The sequence below is a fragment of the Orycteropus afer genome, unplaced genomic scaffold (genome assembly GCF_000298275.1).
Source record: "Orycteropus afer afer isolate SDZICR_OR568_19922 unplaced genomic scaffold, OryAfe1.0 scaffold00253, whole genome shotgun sequence".
In the NCBI taxonomy this organism is placed as follows: domain Eukaryota; kingdom Metazoa; phylum Chordata; class Mammalia; order Tubulidentata; family Orycteropodidae; genus Orycteropus; species Orycteropus afer.
In genome coordinates, this window is record NW_006921840.1 from 4,671,846 (window position 1) to 4,690,951 (window position 19,106).

Here is a 19,106-nt window from a genome sequence, read left to right on the forward strand (position 1 = left end):
GCGGCGGCGGCGGCGGCGGCCGGGAAGTGAAAGGTCTCGCCAAGTTCAGCGGCTGCTGCGGGCGCCGAGCCGCGGGCGAGCGGCGGAGGAGACCGCAGGGTCGCTCTGCGGGACGGGGCGGCCAGGCCGGCTAGGGTCGCTGGGCTCCCGTAACCCCCCAGGTGCCCGGGCCCCGCCAGGCTGGTGCCCGAGGGTCACCCCCCCAGCCCGGCGCGGCCCCGGCCCGCGGCTTCTGGCCGCCAGCGCCCAGTGAGTGAACCTGACGCCCCTGGAGGAGGAAGAAATAAAGAACCCCGTTTCCTCCCGAAGACCGTTGGCGCTTCATCCCACAGCCGAGAGGTCTCGGCTCCCTCCCGCAGCCGCCCGGCCCGGCTCCTCCCGGCTCCTCCCGGCCATGGGGAGCTGCGCGCGGCTGCTGCTGCTCTGGGGCTGCTCCGCGGTGGCCGCAGGTGGGTGGTGACGCTGCCGGGCCCCCACCCCTTTTCCCTCGCGCCCTCTCTTCCCCATCTCGGGACTCTGGGGTGCAGGGGAGTCCAGCTTGGGATCGCAGAGCTCTGTTCCACAGGATGAAATGAGTGGCCATGTTCCGGCTGCTTTTCCCGAGTCTCCGCAGTTTAAAATGCTATTGATTTTTTTTTTTTTTTTTTTTGCAACTGAGATTCACATGCCCTTGGATAACCCGAAATCCTGAGTGCGTCCAGTGGGGGACACCGCGATCAAGGCTTCTTTCTGGGTTTTGACTAATGAAAAACTGCCTTTCCACTTTGTCAGGGAACAAAGGACCTAGCTCGCCATCCCCCGGCCCTTCATGGCCTGGGGAATGATGGCGAGGGGTGGCCCAGCGACCCTAGGCGCGCGTGGGCCGGGGCCAGTCTCGCACTGAGAAGGATCACCGTCGTCCCCGACCTCTTGCTGGCTACTAGGGAGCCAGGTAGGGCCACCTGGGCCAGGGGAGGACCCTCTCACCGGGAGAGTGGCTAGAACACAGTAAACCTGGGCTGGGACCTTAGGTGGAATCACTCTGATTTTGCACGGAGCTGGCTGGACGCCCCTAGGGAACTGGTACCCTGGCCGAGGCTCCGCGGGAGGTCGGAGGCGGGTCTGCTCCCTGTCTCGGTAACTGGACGAGGCAGAGGTGTCGTGTGATGCCCTATCCCTCCCACTCCCCGCTGGCTTTCTTCGACGGCCCCGTTGGCCACAGGTCCCTAGCTTGCCGTTTCTAAATTCTAGCGCCCCTCCTGTTCCTCTCCCTACCTCTTGCGGATCACCTGGTTTGCAGCTCTAAGTGTAAGGGAGAAAGTAAATGAGGACAACGCAGCCATCCCTGTCTCTCTTAAGGATCTCGCTTGCTCCAGAAAGGGAAGTGTGAGTTGGAAGAATGGAGTGGCGCATAAAAGCATTGCGGCACTTCTCTCTTCCCTTTGGCCTCTTCCTACCTCCCCCCAGAACCTCTGACACACACTGAGCTTCAGAACCTGCATCCCAAACCAGTCAGGCTTATAGAAGCATCCATGCTATACTTGGATGGTAACTCACCTAGGGATCTCCAAGAATTTTGCCCATTGGTTATTTATCTGGTGCAAGTCTTTTCTGGACTTCTTATTAGTTTGGAGGAATTTAGAATTATTTTCTATTTCCCCTCAAGGAGCTGTTAAAGTTCTAAGATTTGACTTTAACTCTTCTTACTCGTGCATTCTGTGTGCACTAATGCATGCTCCCCTCAATGGCAAAGTGAACTTCAATAAACCTTTCCCTTTTTCAAACCATGTTACAGAAAAAACATGCACGCAATCAAGAGATTGTGAATAACTATCACAAAGCAAGTGTTTCGAGTCAAAAACATACTTGTACAGGCAGTATATGATTTTCCCCAAAATGCTTTACAGGTGAGTCATAGCACCATGTGGTGGTGTGATCCTGGCCACAAGCAACTCTTGTCCCAGCTAATCGGACAGTAGCAAACAGAGCCAGGCATAATGCACACTCAGGAAGCCCCTTATTTTGGTTGTGAGACTGTGTGGTTGTAAGTTCATGTGTGAAAAGTTGCTGTGTTAGTCTGCCATTTGGCTCCCTCCAACACTATAGTATCACAGAGATGCTCCCTCTTAAGCAGCAGAAACATTTAATTAGCCAGAATTTGGGGTTTGACTTCTTTTCTCTTCTTTTCCTCTTGTTTTATCTTTAAAAATAGATGATTTTGTTTAAGGTATTCATAATAAGAATGACAAACCCAAATTAAAGGATTAAAATATGTTGTTTTGTTGTGTGCCATCGAGTCGGACCCGACTCACAGCAACCCCTTCTTGGGTTGCCGAGGCAGTATCACTACGGAAGTAGATTGCCCAACCTTCCTTCCAAGGAGTGGCTGGTGGGTTTGAACTGCCAGCCTTCTGGTTAGCAGTCAAGTGCCTTAAGCACTATGCTACCAGAGCTCCCTTAAAATATGTAGTCAGATGTTAATAAAGTAGATAATGTTTATCATTTTAAGTAATTTTGGAACATTAATGTGTGCTGGACCTTTGTTTGGGTGGAAGAGTGTGTTTCTTTAAGAAGGTGTTTCAGTCCACAAATAATGGTTAAAGGTGCTGCTAGTGGCTGCCAGACTGTAAACATTCTCCTGTTAAGCAAACAGGTAACTACTGTCTAACTGTCATAGGTAGAAGCACCCAAGAGGCAGAGAGCATGTAAAATAAACTATTCTGCCATTTGGCGGTTAGAGCTTATTGAAGGTTTTCTCTGTAGTAATATTTACTTAATATTAGAAATGGACATGATGCATTTGTGCTCCAGTGATCTGTCGTCGTATCTCCCTAAATGAGCTCCATTATGTATTTATTAAACATCTCATATTGCTTTTCCTAAGGAACTTATTCCTTTATTCACTTAAGAATACAAAGAAAAGAGAATTTTACAATTCCTCCTAAATGCATTCTCATAAACACGGTAAATGATATTCTGACTCATAGCGACCCCCTTTGGGTTTTCAAGGTGGTAAATCTTTATGGAAGTAGATTGCCCAGTCTTCCTTCCACGGAGTGGCTGATGGGTTTGAACCACCAACCTTTTGGTTAGCAGTCAAATGCCTTAGGCACTACACCACCAGAGTTCCTTAGATGATATTATGGACTCAAATTATATCAGAAAGACTAACTTAGATGATCTTAAAAACACTGTGTTTTGGTGTTAGTTAAGTCATGACTTCAAAGACATAATTGTGTTTCAACTACAAAGAATGTTTATAAAGCATAATACTAGAACACTTTTAGGCCAATAATCTTTATCCCAATGTTTCTGTTATCCTTCCCCTTCCCCTTTATCTTAAATAATTTCATTTTCTCTCATGTGAATTCTACTTCTGAACATAAAAAGCAGACACACAGAGACACAAACACTCATACATACATTTGCATACACAAATGGAGTGTAAGTGCAGAACAGTGTTCATGCTCTAATTTGGTAGAACTTCCCTTTATTGAAAGTCTTAAGCTCTTTGGGGATAACTTGACCATTGCAGATGTACTACGAACAGAAGAGCTTTCCGAAGGGTTTCTTTTGAATAACGTTTGCTTTCCCTTCCTTAGGACTGAGTGGAGTAGCTGGAGTCAGTTCCCGCTGTGAAAAAGCCTGCAACCCTCCAATGGGCAATCTGGCTTTGGGAAGAAAGCTCTGGGCAGATACCACCTGTGGTCAGAACACCACTGAACTGTACTGCTTCCATAGTGAGAACACTGACCTGACTTGTCGGCAGCCCGAGTGTGACAGATGCAGCGCTGCCCATCCCCACCTGGCTCACCTGCCCTCGGCCATGGCAGATTCGTCCTTCAGGTTTCCTCGCACGTGGTGGCAATCTGCTGAGGATGTGCACAGAGAAAAGATCCAGTTAGACCTGGAAGCTGAATTCTACTTCACTCACCTAATTATGGTGTTTAAGTCCCCCAGGCCAGCAGCCATGGTCCTGGACCGGTCCCAGGACTTTGGAAAAACGTGGAAGCCTTACAAGTACTTTGCTACTAACTGCTCAGCTACATTTGGCCTGGAAGATGATGTTGTCAAGAAGGGAGCTCTTTGCACGTCTAGATACTCCAATCCTTTTCCATGCACTGGAGGAGAGGTAAGGGCACACATTTAACTCTACACTGCAAGGGAGGCAAAAAAAATGTTACCAGCCCACATTTTTTTTAAAGCATGAGGTCTACTTGTAGCAACATGAATGAAATTAGAATTTTTCATGAGCTTTATTTGTCATAAATTATTTCTCACCCTAAGACATGGATGTGTAGTCATTTTGAAGCAGGATGCCCACTGGGCTGGGCTTAAGTCAGAATTTTGAGATTCTAATTTGTTTTGATAGTTTGTTTATCTGAAGAAAGAAGAGACTGCAAACCATTCTCATTCTGCCTTAGAGTTGAAAAGGGCTACTGATTTCTTCAGTTAGTGGGACTAATTGTGCTTCTGAAGGGGCAAGAGTTACTGAGACAGACTGTTTTGGGATCCCATGCTGGTATCTTCCTGATACTGCTAACATAAATAGGAAGTAAATAAAAACAAAGCCAAAGGAGAAAAAAAAATCTGTTTGTCAGAAGGATACTTTCGTATGACAGTGGAGTTTTATTGTTAAGATTCCAAGAGTACACAGCAAACAAATGAAGGCAGTTTCTTTTAAAATACAAAGATTCGTTTTGGACTCACAGACACATCAGTTTCAGCTTAGGCACTTGGGTGTGTTCTGCACCTAAGACCATTTCAAGCTCACACTGCTAAACAGCCTACTTAGCCACTGGTCCAAGTTCTATCTGGGATGTTTTCTCCTTATATATATATTTCCCCTCCCCTCAGGAGGAACAGGGTATTTTAAAACTTACTTGGTTGTGTTTAGAAAGTATCACCACCCCGAATATATGAGAATATCCAGAGAAAACTAATGGAAGCAGATTATCAAGAGAATATAATAACTTCAAGATGTAGATCAAAAAATATTGATTCAGAAAAAGAAAACAGCAAGTGTAATCTTTTTAATTCTGGTACATGTCATGAACATACAGACTAGATAAGAGGTTGTCATCCGTGGATACTTTGTCCCCCAGGACATATGGCAATTTCTGGAGATATTTTTTGCTGAGTAGAGGGGCACTGTAGGCATCCAGTGAGTGGAGATGGGGGGTGCTACTAAATATCCTATAATGCACAAGACAGCACCTCACAACAAAGACTTTTTCTGACCTAGAAAATTAATAGTTCCAAGGTCCAGACTAGGCGTTAGGCATACATCCAATTTATTACAATGGCTGCAGAGTCTAAGATAAGCAAGCATTCTTCCACCAATCATTTATATTACTATTCACAGACTTCCCAGACGATTGTATTTAATAAATATTTATTGAGTCCCTGCTATGTTTCAGGGACTCTTCTCTAGGTTTTGTCCTTCAAGAGCTTCATAGTCTATGACAGGCAGATACCTAATGACAAGGTTGAATACAATGTACTAAGTAGGGGGTTATAGGGAGAATGCTTGCTAGGGTTGTGATAAGTGTTTTGGGAACTTCTCCTTTCCCCAACTAACCTAGAAACTTATGGACTTTTGCCACATTATCTAGCTACTTTTTTTTGTGTGTGGACATGTTGAAGAGACTACCAGGTATAGTGCTGCTGCTACCAGAACTAAGCAGGAACCAAGCAACACACTATTTCCCATTCTTATTCATGGTCCCTAAAGTTAGTTTAATATAAACTCATTTGTACCCTGTCACGATGGACAGTTTAAAAATGCCAGGACTGGAAAGACACAGATAAATTACACACATTGCTTTCTTATGTGGAAAACACTTTATGTTGAAAATAAGCAAACACTCTCAAATTGCTTTGGAATTAATGCACAAGTCTCATATCACCTTTCTACACCTCACTGCTGCTGGGCCGTGTGTATCTATGAAATAGCAAAAATACAGTTTTAGGAACCAGTTGGCAGGCATACTCTGTTAGCAAATATCACATTGAATTTATTACAGAAGTAACATATTATGTATAGTGCTCCAGTAATTACTTGTTGTTAGGTGCTGTTGAGTGGATTCCAATTGATAGCAACCCCTCATGACAGAGCAGAACTGCCCCATAGGGTTTGCTACGCTGTAATCTCTCTGGAAGCAGGTCGCCAGGTCTTTCTCCTGCAAAGGTGCTGAGTGAGCTTAAATCACCAGCCTTTCAGTTAGCACCCATGCAAACCATTGCACCACACTAGGATCCTTGCTGTTGTTGTGATGTGCCATCAAGCTGGCTCTGTTTCATAGCGACCCTCTGTGCAACAGAACGAAACACTGCCCAGTCCTGCACCAGCCTCATAGTCCTTGCTAAGCTTGAGCCCATTGTTGCAGCCACTGTGTCAATCCATCTCACCGAGGGCCTTCCCTTTTTTCTCTGACCCTCTACTTTACCAAGCATGTTATCCTTCTCCAGGGACTGGTCCCTTCTGACAACATGACCAAAGTAGATGAGAAGTCTGGCCATTCTCAGTTCCAAGGAGCATTCTGGCTACATTTCTTCCAGGACAGATTTGTTCATTCTTCTGGCAGTCCATGTTATTTTCAGTATCCTTCACCAGCACCACAATTCAAAGGCATCAATTCTTCTGCAGTCTTCCTTATTCATTGTCCAGCTTTCACATGGTTATGAAGTAACTGAAAATAGCATGTCTTAGGTTAGGCACACCTTAGTCTTCAAAGTGACATCTTAGCTCCTTAACACTTTAAAGAGGTCTTTTGCAGCAGATTTACCTGGGCTCCTTACTTAGAGATGCCTGAAGTAACATTTATTTAATCTATGTTAATGTTGGTAGCTCTGGTGGTATAGTGCCTAAGGCACTTGACTGCTAACCAGACAGCTAGCTGTTCAAACCCACCAGCCACTCCTTGGAAGGAAGATTAGGCAGTCTACTTCAGTAGTGATACTGCCTCAGAAATCCAAGGAGGGGTCGCCATTAGTTGGATTGACTCGACATTATTGTTAAATAAATGTTACTTCAGGCATCTCTAAGTAAGGAACCCAGGCGAATCTGCTACAAAAGACCTCTTTAAAGTGTTAAGGAGCTAAGATGTCACTTTGGTTTTTTTTTTTTTTCTTTTTTTTTATGTTATTGTTAGTTGCCAATGAGTTGGCTCCAACTCATGGTGACACCATGTACACAAGAACAAAACATTACCCAGTCCTCTTCCATCTTCATAATCATTGTTATGTTTGAGTTCATTGTTGTAGCCACTGTGTATTTTGAGTGCCTTCCAATGTAAGAGGCTCATCTTCTTGATTGTACTGGACAATATTCTGTTGTAATCCATAGGCTTTCCATTGGCTAATTTTTGGAAATATATTGCCAAGGTTGGGCAATCTACTTCCGTAGTGATAATGCCTCGGCAACCCAAGGAGGGGTCACTATGAGTCCGGTCCGACTCGACAGCACTTAACAACAACAACAACAACATTGCCAAACCTTTCTTCTTAGTCTGCTTTAATCTGGAAATTGCTGAAACCTGTCCACCATGGGTAACCCCTGCTGGTTTTTGAAATACCAATGGCATAACGTCCAACATCACAGCAACACTGCATTACAGCAAACTGATAGATGGGTGGTCATATCTAATCTACAGAGGAAGCAAAATATCATGTGTTCTCTAAAGCAAAACTGCAGGTGGTCCAAACTTAGAGGGCATTATGCTGAGTGAAATTAGTCAATCACAAAACAAACATTGTATAAGACTACTATTGTACAGAGTCAAGAAAAGGGTTTCACAGAAAAAAGAAATATTCTTTGCTGGTTACTGGGGTCAATGAAAATAACCAAACTCATTGCCATCGAGTCGATTCCAACTCATAGTGACCCCGATTGGGTTTCTGAGGTGGTAAATCTTTACAGAAGTAGATTGCCCACCCTTCCTTCTGTGGAGTGGCTGGTGGGTTTGGACCACCAGCCTTCCGGTTAGCAGTCAAATGCCTTAGGCACTAAACCACTAACTAAAGGTAGACACATATTAACCTGAGTGAAAGGGGAAGAAAAAAAAAAAAAAAGACAAATAAAAAAAAATGGCCAGTCATGTAGTTTGTTATTACTCAAATATGTTATAAGTCAGGATTACTGTACTTTTTGCAACTAATGTTTACATAAATTTCAAGATTGTTGTTGTTGTTGTTGTTATGTGCCATCAAGTCGGACCCGACTCATAGCGACCCCTCCGTGGGTTTTCCAGGTGGTATCACTACAGAAGTAGATTGACCAAACTTCCTTCCGAGGAGTGGCTGGTGGGTTTGAACCACCAGCCTTCTGGTTAGCAGTCAAATGCCTTAGGCACCACCATAATTTATGTTGTTGTGGTGGTGATGTTGTTAGTTGCTTTCAAGTCAACCCTGACTCAGAGTAACCCCATGTGTGCAGAGTAAAACTACTCCATAGTGTTTTCAAGGCTGTGACTTTTGGAAGCAAATTGCCAGACCTGTCTCCCAAGGCTTCTCTGGGTAGGTTAGAACTGCCTAACCCTTGGGCTAGTAGTAGAGCATTTACTGTTTGTGTCATCATGGACTTTATCTCCATGCATAGTTGCCTTCTATAGCTAGCTTTTTACAACTTTTAATTGTAGTTGCTACTTCAGAAGACATTATTTTAATGTCAAGAAAAATATATAATACTGCCTTGCTTCCTCTAAAGCACAATTTGCAAATGTACATTAAGCCATCACGGAGTTCTTCCCTTTAAAGTACAGTTTGGGTAACTAATCTTCCCCTCTTGTGTGGAGAGCAAAAGAGAGTCTCCTTCCAAGATAAGGACCACGAGAAGCCTGTCCAGAAATGATCATTACCTACCTCTTGTTTCTTGGTCCAGAATATAAATTAGTGCTGAGCTACAAAATAACTTTGCATTACAACTCCATATCATGAATTTCCATCTTTGGAAATGGAGGATCCAGAAAAATAAGCCAATTAAGCTAGCTGCTAATAAGAATTCCCAAATTTCACTGATTGCTAATTTATGATATTATAGACCTGTATCTTTCTCCATTCTATTTAAGACTTCTTGAGACTTTCCTAGGTATTGTCTAACTACTGCAAACCAAAAAAAGGAAAACAAAACAAAACAAAACAAAAATATTGCTATTGAGTCAATTCCAACTCACAGTGACCCTAGTAGACAGAGTAGAGCTGCCCCATAGGGTTTCCAAGGCTGTAAATCTTTATGAAAGCAGACTGCCACATCTTTCTCCTATGGCTAGTGGGTTCAAACCACTAACCTTTCGATTAGCCATCACACACTTTACCCGCTGCACCACTCGGCTACTACTACTCAGACTAATATAAATCTATCCCAGACTTCATCGGTTTCCAGTGTTCACTCACAAATATTTGTTTGAGCTTTTGGGGCCTTAGAGTATCTATAGTTTCATGTCTTAGGAATCAGACTGTTCCATCTTTAAAATCAAATCATTGTTAATTTATAATTCTTTTTCTCATACATGAAACAGTAAGTAGTTAACACATAAGTACAGTATATGAGGCTGGACTAGGCTTTAAGGAGGAACATGACAGAAAGAAGATATTCCTTATGGAACAGAAAGGTGACAAGAGAATTATGAGAGAGTAGTCCATTGGTCCAAGTCTTTGTGTTCCTTTAGCCATGTCCCTATTCCCTCTCTGGAATATAATCAAGAGCTGCTACTGCTAATGTTGATAATGTGTTGAGTTTTAATAGAAGCCCATAGTTTACAAAGTATTATTTTTTTATTTCCCTTAGTTGTTTCTCTCACAAGCCTATGAAATAGGTAGATAGGAGAAATATTATTTGCCCTATATAAGTAATTAACAGATTATTTTGGTTATTACTCTTTAGTTGTCCATAACACAAACTCACTTGAATTAGTTCAAAGAAAAAAGAGGTTTCATTAAAAGGATATAGGCAATCTCTTAGAATCTGATTACATGAAATTCAGGTAAACCCACAGGAACTGGAAGATTACTGAGCATCCTTTCTCTTGGTTTCATTCTCTCATGGCCTCTCATCTCTGCTCCTTTCTGAATCTCCACCCTCTGTTCCTCTTGGCTTCCTTGCAAGGCTGTTGGCTTCTGTGATGTGACTTTGGCTCTCCCTGGTACAGATTAATAGCCCTAACTCCACATGACTTGCCAGTTCCAGCTTCTATGAGGTGTTGCTCAACTGAAATTCTCAAGAGAGAGTATCTGAGTGATTCAGCCTAGTCATGAATCCATCCTGGCCCCCAGTTTCAAAGAAGGGAAGATGGGTATCTTATAGTGTATCTCCATCAGAAGAGAAGAGATTGAAGCTCAGCGGTAAAGAGTTTTACCCAACGACATATATAAATTATGAGATAGAGGTAAAACTAAATCATAGGTCTTCTGACTCTAAGTCTAGCATTTAATCCATAAACCATGTTTTCTTTTCTTTATTGATCCCCAAGAACTGCTACCAGAGATACTTTTTCCTATCTCTCTTGCTCATTCTCATAGGTATTTGTTATTCATTTGGATATAAAATGAAGGCAAACAAGCATTTGCTACACAGACTTCTCCTAAACAGTAATGGCCTTTGACATGTTAATTGTGGTTTGTGAATAAAAAGTTCCATGGTCAAATTAGATTGGGTAACACTGGGCTTAACAAAGTTAAACATTTATAAACACATAAATATTCTCATTATGCACTCTGTATCCCCAAGTGGGAGGTACAGGATGTAACATTCCCAAACTTGTTTGGCCATGGGACCCTTCTGTTTCAGAACTCTAGTTACCATCTTTCAGGACTCAAGAGATCCACAGACACAATTTTGGAAATGCTGGGGTGGAGGTATTAAGTGTTCTCCAAGCAAGTAAAACACACAGATAGCCCTAGTGGTTGGCACAGTTTGGCATCAAGGCTATCTGTCAATTGAGGGCTTAGTCTCCTATTTAGTTGGAGTAATAGACAAGAGTAATTTTGAAGCTGAAGATGTTAAGTTAGTTAGGCTTTTTCAGTATGTAAGGAAGCACAGTTCAGGTCACCTCTGGGGTACAGATGGATAAAGGACTTACAGAAAATACAGAGAAATTTGGGTCCCGCACAGCTGGACATCAAGGAATTGGATTTTTTTTTCTTCCCTATTTTGGAAATAACATCTGCTCCAGGGACCCAAACGCAATTCAAAAATGATGTATTTATCAACTCCTAGCATAGTGCCTAAGGCACTTGACTGCTAACCAGAAGGCTGGCGGTTCAAACCCACCAGCCACTCCTTGGAAGGAAGATGGGGCGATTTACTTCCATAGTGATACTGCCTCAGAAACCCAAGGAGGGGTCACTATGAGTCTGGGCCGACTCGATAGCATATAACGACAACAACAACAACAACAACAACAATAGAAGTAAGCATAACTTGCTTCCTGCTCTATTAATTCACTATTAAAAGAATTCTGTTCAAAACTGGATAGCAACGAACCAAACCAAATAGATTTTTTTCCCTAGGGTGGTATAAATATGTAAGATTCAAAAGAAGGGCAGTAAAGACAGAAGCAGGAGTACAGAGAAGCCAACAACAGAAGGAGTAGCTGGGTCTCGAATGAAGCAATAGACAAGGATGGTTAAAGAAGGTAAGGGTTTGTATCTATCTCATTTATGTCTGAATCCCTAGTAGTTAGCACATCTCTTGGATCACAGTAAGCAATCAATAAATAACCAAATGCATTAAAAAATTATATGACAAGCAAGGATAGGGTAGAAGATAGCCTCAAATATCCCAGAGATGAATGAGTAAGGGATAAGATTCAGAAGCCCTAGTTAATGTAGAGAAACTGAGTTGGCAGAAATACAGGTTATGGTATGGAGAAGGGCAGTTAATAACGGATCTTAAATAATGTTTATTAATCCATTTATTCATCAAATAATATTTGAGCTAACCAGAAGGCTGGTGGTCAAACCCAGCAGCCACTCCTCGGAGGGAAGATTGGGCAATCTACCTCCGTTGAGATACCACCTCAGAAACCCAAGGAGGGTTCGCTATGAGTTGGACTCAACTCCATGGCAGTGAGTTTGTTTTATGTGTCAGCCTCTGTTCCAGGTGCTGTGGATATAAATGAACCAAGCAGATAAAATACCTGTCCTTAGGAAACTTAAGTTGGAGTGGAGGGAGCTAGAAAACATATAATTAAGTAAAATATATACTATGTCAAAGGGTGACAAGTACTAAGGACAAGGGATAGAGAATGCTGGAAGGGCAGAATTTGCCATTTTTAAAGCAGATGGAAGGATTCATGTATGATAGAATGGACAGTGACAAAGACTCCTGAGCTCCCGAGAGACCGAGTTCAAGTTTTTGTGAGTGTACAACACCTGTAATTTAGGATTCTATTTCTTTCAACCTGTAGATCTGGGACAATGAAGGTGTGTTGTATTAGAGCTTAAATCCTAAAGCACATAGGTTTGTAGAAGGCTGTGGTCTACAGTGGGAGCCCTAACTCCATTTTGAGTCTTCACATAACTTCAGATACCAGTTGAATTCTTTCTGAACTTGAACATGTGGCCAAACATAGACACATCCAGGACACACCCAGGGAGGGGCAGACTGCACTCAGGAAGAGTGTGGTTGAAAGTAGATTAAGTGCACACTGAAAACTAGGGAATTTGCCCAAGTGTGTCCTTTTCTAATTTAAATTAAGGTTGGGACCATAGATTGTTTGGTAGCCACCTGTGGCTAAGACTCTGGCTGCATGGTCACCTAGCCAGGTCGTCAAGGCCCAGAATCAGTCCTATAAACCTTCTTTATCTTCAGTTATGTATGTATCCCAATTTTTGTCCTTTCCCCACTTCTGTCATCTGGCCTGCAACAGTGATGACTCTCTCTGTCACCCATCATGATTTTGTGATGATTCCCTTTGTTTTCAATCATATGTAATTAGCTCCATAGCCGTGACTCAGCAAACTCCATTCAGCCTTCTGTACTGTGTACATGCTAATGGTTTCCCTCATCCTGGATGAATGTCTGTTTTGTCTTTGCCCTGACCAAGGCTTATTAAAGGTGTCTCTATTGAACCTGTTTGAATCTGGGGTCTCTTTCCCCCTATTACAGTGTTCATTATTAACACTGGTAAAAATTCTTCTTGCTAGTGTTTCTTAGAATGAGAGCATTGAAAAGGAACCTAAATGTCATCTATGGAAAAGAACATTACCAATGAGTAATCTGAAGCCTAAAAAGGGTTTAAAAGACTTGCCTACAATTAGCCAACTAAAACCTGCATTTCCTAACTTCTAGTTCTGTGCTTCTTCCACAATACTGGCTAGGTTGAAATGCCTTTCTGCCCACTGAAGTAGTAGGAGAGTTACAAAAACTAGGTATGGTTCTTTCTTCCCAGCCCTTATAATCTACTGGTAAGAGATTAAACATAATTTATGAACTAATTTATTAAATATTGTGAAACAGTATATGAATAACTCCCAAAATATGTTGTGTAGATAATAATATGCCTTTCAAGATCTGAGTCTTTATATATCTCTTTAGGCCATTGAAAGGATTATGTTTTAATACCTTGTATGATAAGAGTGTATAGAAAATGATGAATTATTTAATCAGGTTTTTACAGGTGTTGACATTTATAGTATGCAGCAATGTTTAGGATTTTTTAAACTTAAAATGATATAAGAGCAGGAATGCTTTCGAAGCACCACTCTGTTTAACTGCTTATTTTCTTCAGTGAGTGAAACCTGTCACGGCCCTTTCAGCAGCAGCTGCCTTAGTAAATGTGGTGGCATCTAACAGCTATTGAAGCCTTCCCGTGCCTCAGGCCCTCTGTCAAGTGCACTGCATCCCTGATTCTCACAAGAACGCTGTTAGTTACTGAGTAACTCCATTTTACAACAAAGAAACTGAGACTTAGCAAGTCAAAGTAACTTGGTCAGGGTCAAATAAGTAAAGAGCTAGTCTGTGCCAGAGCTGGGATCATTAGCTTGCCTTGAAATGATTTATCTGATTACATTTTACTATTACTCTGAAATTTCAACAAAACTAAAATTAAACTGCTCTGCCAACTATTAAGTATTGTATACAATTTGTAGTTTAATTGATCATTTGTAATTTGGTAGCATGAATATGGTATAATAAAGTTAATACTTTTATATTAGAAAAATTATCTATAAGTGAAAAATTGTTTGCACTTACTGTTACCAAAAACAAAACAAAACAAAAAAAAAAACCCCACCTCATTACCATCCAATCAGTCCCGACTCACAGTGACCCTTCCAAAGATCATTTAAAATAAACAATATGGGAATGAGTATCACAGTTCTTCAGTGCCATTGACCATACTTTCTATTTGGTTAGATTTCTTTGTGGGGGAATTCCTTTTTATCCAGCAGTAACAGCTTTGTCTAACTAAGCTAGTCATCTCATGCAGTCATGTTTCACTTTGAAGCATATTCTCAGCTATAATTTTGTTGAATTTACTTGAAAATGAAATATTGTATATATTTGATTGGATTGATTCCATTATACACACTCTGGTTTTACTCCTTTCCTTTAGTGGTAGGACTAGAGATTTATAGCAGCAGGTTTCAAAAAAATGTCCTTAATTTAATGAAAACACAGTGGTTATCAATTTAAATTATTTAAAGAAGCTAAATAAAAATGAAAATAAACCCAGAGATTAAATCACTAACATTTGATTTATTCATTTCAAAAGGCAGATTTTTCCTCTAAAACTATCCTTTCTAGCTATTAAAAAAAAGTCTGTTTAGCATTTGTTTGCTTTCCATTTGTTTTATATGGTGATTTAACTTTGCCAATAATTGGTTAAAATGCTCTGAAAACATTGAGAAATCTGATTGTAAAATGCTGAACTAGTAAAGAAAGATTCACATTGAAAAATTAAGGTCTGAAATTGATAAACAGGTAAGGTGTAGACACCTGGAGGTCAGGTATATCTGGGCTTACCAGGCAGCTTTCTCTCAAGGAATAGAAATCCCTGCAAACCCAGAATAGGAATTTTAGGGGTTGGATTCTCTCAGAGATGAGGAAGATGAATCATGTCAGAGAATATATAAGTTATTGCTTCTGATAAATAATCAGAAGTGTCTAAAAACTCAGTGAGCATAATTTGTCTCTCCTCTGTACTCCCATATGCTGTGTTGCTCACATGGAACCATTATTATATTATGTCCCCTCTCTCTCCTATTCCTATAATTTTTGTCCATGGAAGGAGGACATTGTCCTTTCCATCTTTATAATTTGTACTCTGATCCCTACACCTAGCACAGATCCTTGTTGTTGTTGTTATTTGCCATCGAGTCGGCCCCGACTCATAGCGACCCCTCCTTGGGTTTCTGAGGCAGTATCACTACGGAAGTAGGATTGCCCAATCTTCCTTCCGAGGAGTGGCTGGTGGGTTTGAACCACCAGCCTTCTGGTGAGCAGTCAAGTGCCTTAGGCACTATGCTACCAGAGCTCCTGCAGAGATCCTTACAAAGTATAAATGTCCAAAGTATTTTTGTGAATTAAATTATATGAAAATAACTATAAAATAACAACACTGTGTTTGTTAACCATGTCAGATGTGACATGTATTCTTTTGTATACATTCTTATGTGTAGGCATACTTATATATACACATAAGAATGTATATAAGAATACTTATGTATAAATTCTTATATATGTGCATGTTTATGTATACATATATGTAAGAATCATCTTGTTAAAATGTAGATTTTGATTTAGTGTATCAGGTGTGGAAATGCAAATTCACAACAGGGGGCCAAATCAGAATGAATTGGTTCAAAGCCCTGTTCTGGACACACTAAGTTGCCTATAACATCCAAATGGAGATACTGAGTAGGCAGTAGGCTCTATCAGTTTATAGTTCAGAGCAGAAGTCTGGACTAAGCATATAAATGATGATATTTAAAGCCATGAAACTAGATGAGATCATCAAGAGAGTGGGTGTAGATAAAAAACAGGAAGAGAAGAACTGAGCCCAGGGGAGGATCAAACTTACTTCATTGATGCTGCCATTATTAAAAACATTTTTTTTTAACTCCCCAAGTATATAAGAAAACCAGTCTCACTAATATTGGTGCCAATTGTTGAGTGACCAACAACATGAATTGAATAATTTTGACTTACCACAGTCAGAATGACATGTGCAGATTCTAAAGTGACAAGTGAGAGCAAAGACAAGGGAGCTGCAACTTTAGATTTTCAAAAGACAAAACAAAACAAATAGTAAGAATGGAAGACATTAACTGGATAATGAATTATTATGGACAAGGGAGAAAACAATATTGAAAGAGAAAGAAATATTTGAAATCAACATTCTGAAAGGGAAGTTTTAATTTTAGGGACCTTCAGATTTGGGGGTGTTCATACCGACTTGAGGTTTCATCATGAAAAATTTTCATTCTTTTTTGACCCTCAAAATTCCAGCTCCAGAAGCCATTTTTTAGAATTCCACTGGGCCACACAGTATTGAAAAAATAGTGTGTTACAAAATTTGGATTTGCAGAATGTGATGGAGAGCACCTCTTTAGATCACAGAAACTATAGAATTAATCATTTAAGTGAAAGTGTTTACAACTTCATAATCAATTTTAATTTACATGCAGAATTTTTAAAAAATATCTTAGTAATATTTTAATGAACTTTGTTCTGTTAAGGAGGAGAGGAGAAAGCCAACATTTAGAGACCACAGCAGAATGTGCCAATTTCTGTGCCAGGCACATTGCAGTCTCATTTTGTCTCTATGAAACAAATTCTTCACCTGGTTAGTTTGTCTTGCTAATAAATAAGCAAACACAACCACAATCCTTTTTCTAACTCATATTCTACTCTTCCAAACCTTCCTGCAACTGGTAGAGGGGGTATCGGCTAGGTTTGCTGTTGTCAATTTCTCTTCGTGACCATGTTGTTGTTGTTGTTATTTGCCGTCAAGTCGGACCCAACTCAGCAACCCCTTCTTGGGTTTCTGAGGCAGTATCACTACGGAGTAGATTGCCCAACCTTCCTTCCGAGGAGTAGCTGGTGGGTTTGAACCGCCAGCCTTCTGGTTGGCAGTCAAATGCCTTAGGCGCTCTGCTACCAGAACTCCCTTTCATGATCATAGTTCCTAAAAAATATTCACATGCTTTCTACATGACGTCATGTACATTTGCCTCAAACTATCTTTTGGCTGCTACTGAAAAAGATGTCTCTGCTTTAAAATTGAATTACATAGAGAAAATGTGATCACCCTCTTATGCTATTTAGTCTACATTAGGAATTTTTGTTTCTTCAGCCAGTTTGACCCTTCTGAGGTCTTTGAAACTCCATCTCAGATTCTCTCATATCCTGTGTCCCTATAAATAGTCTTCTGACCCTATCCCCACTTCTCAATGAAAAGTAAATGTAAGTGGAAGACATAGTAGACTAGTGCTATATTAGAAGAACCAGGCACTCTCTAGAACCTCACTGTCTAGAAACCCTCATTGTTTGCTGTTGATTTTGTTTGTTTTGTTGGTCTTTGACTCTGAAGAGACCCAATCGGTTACAGAGTGGAACTTCTCCACTGCATTTTCCTGTTACAGAGCAGAGCTTCTCCATAGCATTTTCTTAGCTATAATCTTTACGGAAACAAATCTCCAGGTGTGTTTCTTCCATGGTGTCACTTGTGGGTTTGAATGATTGTCCTTCTGGTTACCAGCCAAGTGCATGCCATTTGCACCATGCAGGGACCTTGGAACCTTCATTCCTTTTGTTTCCCATAACAACACACTTACAGGGGTGCACAACTCACCCTCTTTTTTTTTTTTTAAATAATCGCTCCCTTTCCTGTGATTCTTAAAGTTCTAGAAGAATGTGAGACCACTGGGGAGGGAATTTCTTTTGGGAAGGAGGATGGGAAAGAGTAGTAAGGCTGTATAGGCTGGAAAACAAAAACAAGTAGGTATCAATTCCTGCTTCTCAACTCCCATACTTCCCATGTGCTCCATCAGTTCCTATTTGTTATTTATGGCCACTTTTCTTTCTAATTGTCATTTCTTTCCTCAAAGCATCCATTTATGTCCCATTAGACCCTTATTTTATCAGTGGCTCAATATACCTATTTATTGGCAAAAAGAGCATGATACCTAGAATGGCCCATGATTTTATCTCTGAACTCTATTAATTCCTTCAACTCTGTCACCCCCTTTGTCTTACCATTACACCCCAACCCTTGATCAGTCCTTACTATTCACCTTCTTGCTCCTTCAGCTACACGGCTGAAGTCTGCTGGAAAAAGAAAGAACACAATTGTACTGAGAGATGGCTCTACCAATTTGTCTTCCATTTTCAATGTGGCCATCAGCTCCCCTGGAAATCCCTCTTTTTTTAGTTCTTTTATTCCTGAGGTGACTCTTTTAAAGCTTCTCTCCTTTCCCTAAGAGTTCTCCTTATCACTCCCTGCTTGCTCTCTGCTAAAGAGCTTGCCTCTTACCTCACAAAGAAAATAGAAACCTGTGTGAATGACATACTGTTGAACCCAGAAAGTCTCATCAAGGCAAAAAGCTGAAAGTCATTCTCAATTCCTTTCTCTTCCTCAACTAGTTTCAATCATTGTCCCAGTCCTATCCTGTTCTGCAACCTGGGTGCCTCTTGAATATGTATGCCTCCCTCCATTCCCACAGCTGCCATTCCAGTGCACATCACCATTAGTTTTTCATCTGTACACATTATTGCTACAGTTACCTGAAAGCTTTCTTTATTCTATCTTGCTTGCTCTCCATAGTCTATTCTCTATACTGCACTCTGAAGGATTTTTTAAATAATACTAAGAGTCACTCCCTGTTTAAAATGGTCAGTGACTTCCCAGTTACCTAATAGTATAGCTCACATTCTTTAACGTGGCATTCAAGATCCTTTAAGAATTTCCCTTGGCCTCATTTCTCATCACTGCCTGTTGCAGTCCAGCTTCCAGCTGCGTCTGTTGAACTGCTTGGGCTACTCTAAGGTGCCATGTTGTTGTTGTTATTATGTGCTGTCAAGTCGGACCCGACTCACAGCAACCCCTCCTTGGGTTTCTGAGGTGGTATCACTATGGAAGTAGATTGCCCAACCTTCCTTCTGAGGAGTGGCTGGTGGGTTTGAA

At 41.1% G+C, this 19,106-nt stretch overlaps 1 protein-coding gene across 1 annotated transcript in view; it reads left to right on the forward strand.

Moving 5' to 3' along the window:
- Positions 1-394: 394 nt before the first annotated feature.
- The window catches only part of NTN4 (netrin 4), a 164,466-nt gene continuing 145,754 nt past the window's right edge, over positions 395-19,106 (forward strand). The window contains exons 1-2 of the mRNA XM_007949759.2: positions 395-449; positions 3,582-4,111. Coding sequence (XP_007947950.1) covers positions 395-449; positions 3,582-4,111 — 585 coding nt within the window. The remainder of the gene's footprint in view (positions 450-3,581; positions 4,112-19,106) is intronic.